This window comes from Chiloscyllium plagiosum, unplaced genomic scaffold (assembly GCF_037043375.1).
Source record: "Chiloscyllium plagiosum isolate Xiang-an unplaced genomic scaffold, Cpla_swu_hap1 HiC_scaffold_27, whole genome shotgun sequence".
In the NCBI taxonomy this organism is placed as follows: domain Eukaryota; kingdom Metazoa; phylum Chordata; class Chondrichthyes; order Orectolobiformes; family Hemiscylliidae; genus Chiloscyllium; species Chiloscyllium plagiosum.
Genome location: NW_028270165.1, coordinates 92,490,249 through 92,503,705, shown reverse-complemented (window position 1 = coordinate 92,503,705; position 13,457 = coordinate 92,490,249). Strand labels below are relative to the sequence as shown.

At 50.0% G+C, this 13,457-nt stretch overlaps 3 protein-coding genes across 3 annotated transcripts in view; 1 reads left to right on the top strand and 2 right to left on the bottom strand.

The window, feature by feature from the left end:
• The window catches only part of LOC148145030 (uncharacterized), a 141,640-nt gene extending 132,469 nt beyond the window's left edge, over positions 1-9,171 (bottom strand). Inside the window, exon 1 of the mRNA XM_087975529.1 lies at positions 9,153-9,171. The gene's annotated coding sequence lies outside the window, so the exon portion shown is untranslated. The remainder of the gene's footprint in view (positions 1-9,152) is intronic.
• Positions 1-13,457, top strand: part of LOC148145029 (uncharacterized) — an 87,440-nt gene that overhangs the window by 34,994 nt on the left and 38,989 nt on the right.
• LOC148145031 (uncharacterized) lies at positions 2,462-4,907 on the bottom strand. The gene has a single exon (XM_087975502.1). The coding sequence runs from the start codon at positions 4,540-4,542 to the stop codon at positions 2,734-2,736; it is 1,809 nt and encodes a 602-aa protein (XP_087831628.1). The 5' UTR covers positions 4,543-4,907; the 3' UTR covers positions 2,462-2,733.

Here is a 13,457-nt window from a genome sequence, read left to right as displayed (position 1 = left end):
TTTTAATGGGCATTGTACCTATCTTTAGGGGCAATTGTACTGTTTTTCCTTCAATCAGATTACCTCCCAGCCCAACCAGCGTGACTGGGGTTCCTTTAAACTTATGGGGCGTCCCATAGATTAAGGTGGCCTCCGCCCCTGTGTCCACTAGAGCCATAACGGTTTGGACGGATTTGCGCCAATAGATAGTCAATGATACATGAGGTCGAATGTCGTCTGCTGACCATTGGCTCGTTCGTGGGCAAACCCTTGGGGCTTGGCCCGATTCCTATTGTTCCTCCCATTCATCTTCCCCAGACAGCACTGGGTAAAGACGTTTGCCTCGCCCTTCTTTGTTCTTGCCTTTCTTACTAGGTTTCCGGCCACGCCTATCCACTTTATAACACTCTCGGAGGGGAGGCCGTACCTCCTCCTCCTCCTCGTCCTCCGAGGATTCCCACCGCTGGGAAGTGGAAGTTCTACCCCTTCGAGGCTCATTAACAACCGGACCCCGTGTCTGACATTTTTGTGTCAGTAATTCCACTAGGTCTTCCATAGTGGGTCGGGACTCCGTCTCTACCCGGGACACCTTCAGTCCCTTTCGTCTGCATAAGTCTTTTAATTCCGGTGTAGGTAGGCCATCAATCTCCGATGCTGGGACCTGCGCCCGTATCAAAGCTTGCCACAAAGCACGCCGTGAGGGGCCTTGGTTACTTCCTTGATTAGGGTTTACTTTTCCCCCTGCCCGAGCCTCAGGGCGACGCCCCTCCGTGCCCCCCTGAGAAGCACGGGTTGTGGGTCCCCAATCCCCCAAACCACCCATCTCCCTCATCATACTACGGGCATCTCCTAGGGTTTCTCCCCGTCCACTCAACATTATGGTTAATAACAGTGGTTTATAATGGGGGGGGGCAGTCTTCACTAGGTGGTCTCTAGTCTGTCTACTAACATTTGTGTTATCTACCTCGTCCAGCACTCCCAGCAACAGGGCATCCCGCACACACAAATGGGTTAGCCTCTGAACCCCTTCCTTAATTGTTGTCCAAGTTCCTTCCAAGGGGGGCCAATCGGACGGGAAGGGATACTGTTCGGCCACTGCCCTGGCATACATCCCAAATAAGGTCCCCATACTGCGATCTATTACCATATCCTTGGCTTGTCTGCGGTACCCCAGGTCTATGGCAGCATCCTTTGCAAATCCACCAAACTTGGGAGCATCCTGATAGTCTACCTGCACTTGTTGCCCCCCTTCCTCGAGGAGCCGAATTAGCCATAGCTCTAACGGCTCCCCAGGATTACGTCGGGTTTTCTGGGTGATAAACAGCACCTCATCGGTAGTGAAGTCTTCCGTTAATTCAGAGAATTCTGCAGGAGGCTGAGCCCGCGGTAATTCATGCATAATTGCCTCCCCTTGTTCATTCCGTATAGGGTTTCCTTCCTCATCTAACATTACCTCCCGTTGCACTGGGAGACGTCTCTGAACCTGCTTTCTCCTAACCACTGGTTTAGCTTGGAGTACGGGTGGGTCCTCTTCGTACTGATCATCTGAATCTCCCCAAATGTTCCCATCCCAATGATCGATATCCCACCGATCCCCGTTATTTAACTGGGCTACAAACGCCCGTACTTGTACCGGGTCCGGGGTTCGAGGGACCTTCCTTTTCTCTTTCCGTTTCTTAGCAGACAGATACATAATAGTTCGTCCTGCTAGTTCAGTTAATGCTGTCAATTCAGCTTTTAACTTCATAATTTCCTGCCTCAACATAGAGGCATCTCCCGAACTGAGTCCCTGCTCATGTTTCAGGAGGGCTAATTCTGCTTCAGCTTTTTGGCGCTTGTCTGACTGTTGTCTACAAGCCGCCGCACAGGCCCACATCCTCCGCTGTACCCCAGGCAAGGGGTTCTTCGGCAGGACTGGGATCCTCTCAAGGGTGGACAGCAGCGACCCTGGGGTTCCTACGCCCTCGGCCTCCCAGTTCTCCGGTCGCCCCCCACCATTTCTCAAACAAACTGCCACGCCATGCCACGGTCCATGCCATCCCGGGACGGTCGGGACCTCCACAGTTTGTTCCTCTGGTTTCTTAGCCTTTTTCCAAAACATTGTTCTGTATCAAAATCTTTCCTCAATTGCGATTGATCCTGCCGGCTACGCCAAAATGTTTTAAAAAATTCTCAAGGTCAAGGACCAGGCTCGCAGGAAAGTAGTCTGACACAGAACAAACAGCCAAGAGGCGAGTCTGCTAGAATATAAGTGTTTTATTCCCCGCAGCGTCGCCACAACCAGGTCTCGTACTTACAACGGGTCTGGTTTATACTCACTCTACGTGTTACCGGAACTGGGAGCCGTCAGTTCTCGTAGAGCGGTTGCCAACAACCCACGCTCGGCGGTTAAACGCAACCCCGGAGCAGACTCTACCGAACTGGAGACTTTTCCAGCTGATATACTCTTTTCCAGATATAAACATTCATGTGAACAGCAGAGCAAGGCTAAAAAACACATTCCATTCTGGTTACATACAGATAAGAAGATTCACACGGGAAGGTGTATAATAAGATTCACACGGGACTAAGCGACACCTTCCATTTTCGGTTAGATTCACACATGTATTGGGACACAATTTTAACCCTTTCACCACATTCCACTGCTTGGCCCAATACATGTGTTGCATTATGATTCACACATGTATTGGGACATAATTTTACACCACAGTGGGTTGATGGTCCAATCGATATTGGCACTCGGCCATCATTCCTTCAATCCCCCTGCAATGGCACGTGAACTCGCTGGTGGGTCAGCAGGTGGGAGGAGCAGGAGAAGCCCTTCCCGCACTGAAAGCAGGTGAACGGCCTCTCCCCGGTGTGGATCCTCTGGTGTCTCAGCAGGGTGGAGGATGTGCTGAAGGCCTTCCCACACTCGGGGCAGCTGAAGGGCCTCTCCCCCGTGTGGACCCGCTGGTGGGTCCACAGGTTGGAGGAGCGGGTGAAGCCCTTCCCGCACTGAGAGCAGGTGAACGGCCTCTCCCCGGTGTGGACACGCATGTGGATCATCAGGTTGGAGGAATCGCTGAAGGCCTTCCCGCACTGAGAGCAGCTGAAGGGCCTCTCCCCCGTGTGGATCCGCTGGTGGCTCAGCAGGTTGGAGGAGCGGATGAAGCCCTTCCCGCACTGAGAGCAGGTGAACGGCCTCTTCCCCGTGTGGACCCAGTGGTGCCTCAGCAGGGAGGAGGAATCACTGAAGGCCTTCCCACACTCGGGGCAGCTGAAGGGCCTCTCCCCTGTGTGGACCCGCTGGTGGCTCCGCAGGTTGAAGGAGCGGGTGAAGCCCTTCCCGCACTGAGAGCAGGTGAACGGCCTCTCCCCAGTGTGGGTCCGCTGGTGCCTCATCAGGGAGGAGACGTCGGTAAAGGCCTTCCCGCACTCTGGGCAGCTAAAGGGCCTTTCCCCAGTGTGGACCCGCTGGTGCCTCATCAGGGAGGAGACGTCGGTAAAGGCCTTCCCGCACTCGGGGCAGCTAAAGGGCTTCTCCCCCGTGTGGATCCGCTGGTGCTTCTGCAGGACGGAGACGTTGGTAAAGGCCTTCCCACACTCGGGGCAGCTGAAGGGCCTCTCCCCCGTGTGGATACGCTGGTGCTTCTGCAGTGCGGAGACGTTGGTAAAGGCCTTCCCACACTCGGGGCAGCTGAAGGGCCTCTCCCCCGTGTGGACGCGCTGGTGGCTCCGCAGGGTGGAGGAATTGCTGAAGGCCTTCCCACACTCAGGGCAGCTGAAGGGCCTTTCCCCGGTGTGGACCCGCTGGTGCCTCATCAGGGAGGAGACGTGGGTAAAGGCCTTCCCGCACTCTGGGCAGCTAAAGGGCCTTTCCCCAGTGTGGACCCGCTGGTGCCTCATCAGGGAGGAGACCTGGGTAAAGGCCTTCCCACACTTGGGGCAGCTGAAGGGCCTTTCCCACGTGTGGACCCACTGGTGGCTCCGCAGGTTGGAGGAGCGGGTGAAGCCCTTCCCGCACTGAGAGCAGGTGAACGGCCTCTCCCCAGTGTGGGTCTGCTGGTGCCTCATCAGGGAGGAGATGTCGGTAAAGGCCTTCCCGCACTCGGGGCAGCTAAAGGGCCTTTCCCCAGTGTGGACCCGCTGGTGCCTCATCAGGGAGGAGACCTGGGCAAAGGCCTTCCCGCACTCAGGGCAGCTGAAGGGCCTCTCCCCGGTGTGGACACGCTGGTGTGTCAGCAAGGTGGAGGAATGTCTGAAGGCCTTCCCACAATCTGGGCAGCTGAAGGGCCTCTCTCTGGTGTGGACACGCAGGTGTCTCAGCAGGGTGGAGGAATGTCTGAAGGCCTTCCCACAATCTGGGCAGCTGAAGGGCCTTTCCCCTGTGTGGACCCGCTGGTGGGCCAGCAGGTGGGAGGAATGTCTGAAGGCCTTCCCGCAGTCGGTGCACGGGAATGGCCTCTCCCCGGTGTGACTGCGCCGATGAGTCTCCAGGGCAGACGGGACACGGAAGCCTTTCCCACAGTCGCCACACTTCCACGGTTTCTCCACGGGGTGAGATTCCTCAGGTTTCTCCATGGCCACAGCTTCAGCTGCTCACAAACACATGGGGAGCCCCTCCCTGCTGTGAAATCCCCTTTCCAGGCCGTAAAACTGTTTCAGGCTCCACACACACTGTGCTGCCACAATTGGGTCTCTCGTCCAGTCCCACTGATGCTGAAAACGTCCTCAAACAGGAACCAAAAAGCATTGATTCCTCTCACAGAAATCACAGTCAAAAATCGTTGTGGTCCCATTGGATTGAGTGACTGTCAGACATTGACATCAAAGTGAGGACTGCAGACGCTGGACAGTGAGTCAAAAAGCACAGCAGGTCAGGCAGCGTCCGGGGATCAGGAGAGTCAATGTTTCGGGCGTAAGCCCTTCATTCTTTGATTTTGAAACTTCAGACTTCAGATTTTCAAATACTCTGCAAAAAGGGATTACAAAAGGGATTATCAGTGCAGGGTAGAAATTCAGAACAAGCAATTCTACTTTCTGTGGAATATTCTTTTGTTGTTTCACAAAATTGAAAGCACCATCCCACTCTCTCTCCCCCTCTGTTCTCACTCCGCTCTAACTAATTCCCCTGAAGGTGCTGATTCAGGACCTTACAGGGGCAGAAAAAGCAAAAACATCAAGACTGACATCTCTCTGAATTTTGGATACCTCCACCTGAAAGTTAATATCTTTCACAACGCTGGGATCCTGCTGAGAGTGAGCAGGTCTGATTTTGGGAAGCAAAAATAAAGTGTCCATTCAGGGTGAATCTGCAATGCAGCTTCTTGAGGAAGGACCAGACACAAAATGGTTAATGACCCCGAGAAAGTGGGAGTAAAATGAGACATCGAGGCATTAACACCAACACACTTCAGTCAAACTCTTCTGCTCCCAGTCAGGGCAAAACATGGTCTGAAAGTCCAGCTTTCACAACCACACTTCTGCTTTCACTGAAGACAATTAGAGTCACACAGCACAGAAACAGACCCTTTGGCCCAACCTGCCCAGATATCCTAAATTAATCTAGTCACGTTTGCCATCACTTGGCCCCTATGGGAGCCGGGTGCTGGCAGCTGGGACTAAATTGGGTTGGCTATCTTGTCAGCAAGGACGAGTTGGACCGAAGGGTCTGTTTCTGTGCTGTCCATCTCTATGACTCCAGTTCCATTTGCCATCACTTGGCCCTGACCCATCTGAACCCTTCATATTCAGATGCCCGTCCAGGAGCCTTTTAACTTGTCATCGTATCAGCACCCACCACTTCCTCTGGCAGCTCATGCCATCGCTCAAGTGACCCACATTGAAAACGTTTGGTCTGGTGCACTAGATGACACCAGGATAATCTCAGATCGTTCCAGATCGCATCGATACTCAGTCAGTGGCTTTCCCGATCAGGATGTTGTATGTGATCAAACAGCTCAGTGGGTAGGCGATGCCCCACCTCTTAGTTCAAGTATCTCTACGAGAACTTCCTTGCTGAAGGGTCCCTTGCAGACACTTCAACTGGACTTCATTGAGTTGTAGAAATGAGTTGAGTTGCTATCAATATGTTTTGCTTATTGCTGATGTCTTTTCTAAGTGGATTGAAGCCTACCCTCCTCCTAACGCTACTGCTGAGACTGTGGTGTAGATTTTGTTTAAGGAAATAATTCCCTGCTTCAGTATACCTGCGTGCATTAGCTCGGACAATGGACCACACTTTGTAGGTAATATTAACGGAGAACTCTGTTCCCAGCTTTGTATTTGTCGGCAACTGCATGGTGCTTATCATCCTCAGGCGGCCGGCCTTGTTGAATGTTTTAACCAGACTCAAGACTAAACTTGCCAAATTAATGGCCCAGTCTGGCCTCTCCTGGTTATGCTAATCCCTGTGGCCTTATTCCAGATGCGATCCATATCTGTGGGCAAGATACAACTGTCTCCAGCTGAGAGTCTCTCTGGTCACCCCCTCCGTACCCCTTGGAACGATTCAGCTCCCTTCTCAGTCCACTTCCACCACATGACCGAAGCAATGATTGGTTCTGTTCTTGCTCTAACGAGTGTTATGCGTGCCTTTCGCTCCCAGGAGCGTGCGGCCTACAGCGATGTTCCCTCCCTTTCAGCCTCGTCACGGGTAGAACCTGGTTCGTTGGTGCTCGTCAAGAACTGGACTGGCAAAGGTCTCTATCCTCGTTGGGATGGCCCCTTCCAGGTTTTACTTCCCACCCCCACAGCGGTCACAGTGGTTGGGTGCTCAGCTTGGGTCCAACTGCACCATTGTAAATTGATTGACCGCACCAATCAAGAGGGGGGAAGAGGAGGAGAGAATCCTGGAATCCCAACAAAAGGAGTGGACCCTGTCCAGTTGGGTTTTTGAATCTTGCTGTTATTTTCATGTTAATCTTATGACAGATACTTGAACTAAGAGGAGGGACATGTGGGTGATCGCTTATCTCCTCACCTTTCTGATCACATACAACATCCTGATGGGGAAAGCTACTAAGTATGGATGCGATCAGGAATGATCAGAGTTTATCCACCACCCATGCTGAGATGAATTTGTCCAGTGCACCGGACCAGACGCCTTTGACATGTGGAACATGATGAAGATTGATTATTGCAATGGACTCTTACATCAGAAAGACCAGATGGTCCATCTGGACAGTAGAAATCAGTGGGAGTTACCATGTCGTTACCATGTTTTTTTGATTTTACCTGCAGATGCAAGCCTAGTGAGGATAAAAATGATCAACTCAGGAACACCATCCCTTTTTGCAGGTCGGGCCAATTTGAGAAAAGGGAAGCCTGATAGGGGAAACTCCTCAATCCACAAACAACTTATTGATACAGGCCCACAGAACGCTCTTCACCCCAGAGGCAGTAGCATGTTACTCATCTCTATCGGGAGATGACTTACTTGCCCCGTCCCCAATCCCCGATTCCATTCCATTTGTCAGACTTCCTACTGCCGACCCTGCGAAGAGAAATATCACTTTCCAATAGCTCCGGTCTGTGTATACAAACAGCTGGTGTAACACTGGCTGGGGTACAGCAGGCCTTATGTGGCACATGGACTTGGAACGGAACCCTTCCCTTGTGCATTTATAGGCCTTTTCTCTTTTCAGAACCTGATACTGTCACCAAGACCATGTACAATAGATCTAAGGGAGAGCCCAATGGGAACAGCATTCTGAGGACCATTGTCTCCCATACAGTGCGAGTGCTCGAGTCACTTGGCCCATTTTTTACAGCTCTCAAGCAACTCCTCTTGCAAAACGTCGACCCTTTACTCCTGTAGACCTGACCAGACCCGCTGCTGCAACATTTCAGTAATCTATTTTGACAAACTCTCTGTAATATACACCAAACCAGACTATTATTTCTTCAGCTAAGGTAAAGGTACCAATTTCCTTGTCCTTGATGGCAAAGATGTCCCTCATAAGGTCACTATTGGAGCCCTTGTTCCCACAACAGTACCTTGTCCTGGCCAGTGGACAAGTCGATGGAACCTCCATCTGAGGAGGATGCAGCGGTCGGTCTCAGCCAAACCTTACTCCAACTGGAAGGATCCCAAGGGACTGGGTGACAATACAGGACACCCGATAGGCTGAGGAATCCAGAGTACCCTGAGGTTGGAAGGATCGGCAGGGGTGTCAAGTCAACAGAACCGCAATTCCCTCTTTTGCGGCCTGACCATTCGAGGAAATAAGACTAAAGAGGCTCTGAAACAGAGTAAACTGGGATTATCAGACCTGTGTCTTTACTCTGTGCAGAATCGGTATGCCTTAGACTATATACTCCCCCAGGAGGGTGAGGTCTGCACCATTGTCCAAGATAAATGCACTATGGGCATTCCCGATCTGACTGGCAATATTACTAAGATACAAGAAGAGATCCAGGTATTCCTTGACAGAATGACTGAAGGGACCAGTTGGGGAAACTGCAGATCGGGCTGATGGTACAATTGGCTTATCAATTTAGCTATGTCTGTTTGTCGGTATTGGTATTGTTAGGTATTTAATTGCTAGGCTTATGAGGTCCCTTAGTGATATAAATTTGCCCCAGAAGATGCTCCTTTTCCGATCCGATGGCTCACCCACACGTGTCGATGGCGATGATAAATATGACCAGATGAGCTGCGAAGATGGTGGTGCCACTCTACAGGAAGGGCATTCGTTTGGACTAGCCTTCTCTTTCAGTGATCGCAGTGCAATCAAAGGGAGGAATGAGTGTGTGGGCATCTGGGTGAGAAAGTCTCTCGCCTGAAAACTTGTCTTTAAACATTCAGATTAAAATGTAATGCTGAATTATTGAATACATTTACTGCACTAGAAAATAAACAGGCAGGAAGGCTCAGAAAGAGGAGAGAACTTAAAGATAGGGACACCTGGGCTCACCAAGTGATAACAGGATGCTGTAAGGCAATTAAGAACGTTGGCCTCAGCATCGGTGAATCTGTGTGAACAGGACCCCAAGTGATAACATTCACAGCCGTTCCCTTGTGAGACCATTTTAGTGCTGAGGCTGTTGAATCCCGTAGAAAATTAACTCAGTGTTTATCTGTTATGGATTGAAATGAATTGCATTTTGGGACTTTCTGATGATATTGAGTAGCCATTACTGGTGATTAAATACAAACTCTGTAAAAGGAAATATTGATAAAGCTTTACCTTATTTGCTGCAGCCGAGGCTCCAGCGGAGGAAACAGGCCGCGGGCATACTTCCGGCTTCGGGATGGCCACGCCCCCTGGTACTGGTCCCGCCCCCTCCTCGAACAATGCCACACGTAAACCCCGCCCCTTCCCATTCTGCTCATTAACCCCGCCCCTACCATACGCATCTTATTAAATCCGTCCTTTTGAACGCTGCTCGTAATGCCCGCCCCTTCGAGACAAAGCCCCGCCTCTTGGACCCAAACTTCTTTCCCCATCATGCACCAAAGTCCGCCCTTTCGCCGCGGTCCCCGCGCGAGTCAAAACCACGCCCCCTGACCCCACGCGCTACCGCTCACAAAGCCGCGCGCCTCCAGGTTGGACGCGCCGCTCCGCCCGCTGACCCTTGCCCCGCCTACTAGCTCGTGACCCTCTCACGAGACACGCCCCGCCCATGAACTTCCCCCTCCCCCCAAACCCGCCCTCCAAACTAAACCCCGCCCACCCAGGTGTATTTGGAAGCACTAGCTTCTGCAGCGCTGCTCCTTCTGCCGGTGGCTGTGCAACAGGATCATAAGACACAGAATTAATAGCAAAACATGAGACCATAAGACATAGGGGTAGACGTAACGCCATTCGGCCCATCGAGTCCACTCCGGCATTCAATCATGGCTGATGGGCATTTCAACTCCACTTACCCGCATTCTCCCCGTAGCCCTTAATTCCTTGTGACATCAAGAATTTATCAATTTCTGTCTTGAAGACATTTAGCGCCCCAGCCTCCACTGCACTCTGTGGCAATGTATTCCACAGGCCCACCACTCTGGCTGAAGAAATGTCTCCGCATTTGTGTTCTGAATTTACCGCCTCTAATTCTAAGGCTGTGTCCACGGGTCCTAGTCTCCTCGCCTAACGGAAACAATTTCTAGCGTCCACCCTCTCCAAGCCATGTATTATCTTGTAAGTTTCTATTAGATCTCCCCTTAATCTTCTAAACTTCAATGAATACAAACCCAGGATCCTCAGCCGTTCCTCATATATTAGACCTACCATTCCGGGGATCATCTGTCTGAATCTCCGCTGGACACGCTCCAGTGCCAGTATGTCCTTCCTGAGGTGTGGGGATCTAAACTGGACACAGTACTCCAAATGGGGCCTAACCAGAGCTTTATAAAGTCTCAGTAGCACAACAGTGCTTTTATATTCCAACCCTCTTGAGATAATTGACAACATTGCATTCGCCTTCTTAATTCCGGACTCAACCTGCATGTTTACCTTTAGAGAATCCTCAACTAGCACTCCCAGATCCCTCTGATCAGTTCACAGTGTCATGCAACCGGTGCAATATTTGGAACAAACCTGGACCGCTGCTGAGTCCTTCATCTTTTAGAATGGGTTGCAGGTTTCAGTTCATCAATATATAAATTCCAGAACTTTAGATCAGATTCCCTACAGTGTAGAAACAGGCCCTTCGGCCCAACAAGTTGACACCGACCCGCCAAAAAGCAAAACACCCAGCCCCATTCCCTGTCACCTAACACTACGGGGCAATTGAGCTTGGCCAATTCACCCTAACACGCACGTCTTTGGACTGTGGGAGGAAACCCTCGTGTGGGGTGGGGGAATTTAACCTGGGGCTCTGGCGCTGTGAGGCAGCAGTGCTAACCACAAAAAAAGTGACATTTTCTGTTTTTCAGTGGCAGCTGCAGCCCAGGAGTGGAGAGTCACTGATTTGAGGTTTTAAATTTGAAGTCGGAGAGCAGATGTTCCTGGGAAAGGAGGGACGACTTATTTTTATTTCCTTCCTGCTGTATCAGTCAGTGGGTACTGTTGAGGGGGGAAAACGACCTACCAGGCGTATGCACTGGAGCCCAGGTCTCTGGCAGAGAGCCTGTCCCTGTTGCACCAGAAGGGAAGGAGGGAAAGGAGGAGAGTGTTAGTCATTGGGGACTCAATAGTTAGAGGGTCAGATAGAAGGTGTGTGGGGAACGAACAAGACTCGCGGTTAGTGTGTTGCCTCCCAGGTGCCAGGGTGCGTGAAGTCTCGGATCGTATCTTTGGGGTCCTGAAGGGATAGGGTTTCCAACCCCAAGTCATGGTCCTTGTAGGTACGAACAACATAGGTAGAAATGTGAGAAACAGAACTCACTCACAAATCAATTAGCCTGAGACAAAGCGTTGGAAACAAGAACAATTTATTACAGTCTTGCAAGTACCGGACGCTCCTGCAACCAAGCAGAAATGTGCGCCAAAACAGAGCCTGTTAGCTTTCTTGTTCAGTTTACAAGTTGTGGAATCACGCCTCCCTTTTCCCATCCTATCATAAGCCGATTACCTCACTTGTTAGTTATTTTCTTATCTGGCCATCCCACTGTCCTTGTCTGCATTCTTTGTTCCTTGTTTGTTACAGCTTGTTCTTTTGTCCACTTTCTCTAATCTTACGATAAGCTTTATTGTGAAATGCTACTGTTGCTTCTTTTTGTGGTCAACTACAACACTTTAAAGTTATTTCCTCGCGTAAAACTACTTTCTTTAAAAGACTCTCTATATTCATTAAAGTCTTAGCCTTAAGTATGCGACATGCTACAAGAATTCCACTTCCGTTTGTATAATGTTACACTACTTGGAGTTCTTTCATAGGCCTCTGCAGAGTTCGAGGGAGGGGGAAGAGGGGATTAGCAAAATTATTCTGGGTAGTAGTGAAAGGAACAGGGTGGTCATTATGGGGGACTTTAACTTCCCCAACATTGACTGGAAATGCTTTCACTCTAGTATGTCGTATGGATCAGTTTTTGTCCAGTGTGTGTGCAGGAGGGCTTTCTGACACAGTATGTCGAAGGGCCGACAAGAGGGGTGGTCACACTGGATCTGGTGCTTGGTAATGAACCAGGCCAGATGTTTGATTTAGTGGAAGGTGAGCACTTTGGAGAGAGTGACCATAATTCAGTTGGGTTTCATTTAAAGGGATAGGAACATGCCACAGGTCAAGGGTTATCGATGGGACAAGGGAAATTATAATGCAATTAGGCAAGACTTAAGATGCAGAGAATAGGGTAGCAAAATGCAGGGGATGGGAACAATTGAAATGTGGAGCTGGTTTAAGGAACAGATATTGTGTGCCCTTGATAGGTATGTCCCTGTCAGGCAGGGAGTGATAAGGTAAGGGAACCGTGGTTTACAAGAGAAATTGCATCGCTTTACAAAGAAGGAGGAGGCTTATGTGTTGATGAGGTTCAGATGAGGCGATGGTTCAGATGAGGCGATGGAGAGTTACAGATCAGCTAGGAAGGATTTAAAGAGACAGTTAAGAGCAAAGAGAGGACATGAGCAGTCTTTAACACATAGAATAAAGGCGAACCCTAAAGCTTTCTATAGGTATGTGAGGAATAAAAGGATGATTAGGGTAGGAAGAGGGCCAATAAAAGACAGAAGTAGGAAGTTGAGTGTGGGCCCTGTGGAGATTGGAGAGGTGTTAATGAATATCTCTCATCGGTCTTCACTCAGGAAAAGGAGAATATTGTCGAGGAGAAGAATGAGGTACGAGATATTAGACTCGAAAGGATCGAGGTTAGTTGCACACAGGTGTTATCAATTCTAGAAGGAGTGAAAATAGACAAGTGCCCTGGGCAGGATGGGATTTATCCGAGGATTCTCTGGGAAGCGAGGGAGGAGATAGCAGAGCCTTTGGTTTGATATTTGAGTTGTCATTGTCTACAGGTTTAGTACCAGAGTGGAGAATTGCAAATGTTGTACCCTTGTTCAAGAAGGGCAGCAGAGATGACCCAGGTAATTATAGACCAGTGAGCCTTACTTCTGTTGAAGGAAAGCTTTTGGAAAAGAATCTTAGAGATAGGATTTATAATCATCTAGCAACCAACAATTTGTTTTCAGATAGTCAACATGGTTTCATCAAGAGCAGATCGTGTCTCACAAACCTCATTGCGTTTTTTGAGAAGGTGACCAAGCATGTAGATGAAGGTAGGGCAGTTGACGTGGTGTACATGGACCTCTGTAAAGCCTTTGATAAAGTTCCACATGGTATGCTGTTGGAGGAAATGCAGAGGCATAGGATTGAGGGTGATTTAACAGTTTGGATTACAAACTGGGCTTTCTGAAAGAAGTTAGCGAGTGGTGGTTTATGGAAAATATTCAGCCTGGAGTCCGGTTACTAGTGGTGTGCCACAAGGATCTGTTTTGGGACCACTGCGGTTTGTCGTTTTTTTAAATGGCTCAGACACAGGCATAGGTGGATGGATTAGTAAATTTGCAGACAAAACGAAAGTCGGTGGAGTACTGGACAGTTTGGAAGAATGTTACAGGTTG

What these genes read in the sequence shown, in the direction of transcription:
- LOC148145031 (XM_087975502.1), bottom strand. Translation starts at nt 4,542, where the DNA reads ATGGAGAAACCTGAGGAATCTCACCCCGTGGAGAAACCGTGGAAGTGT.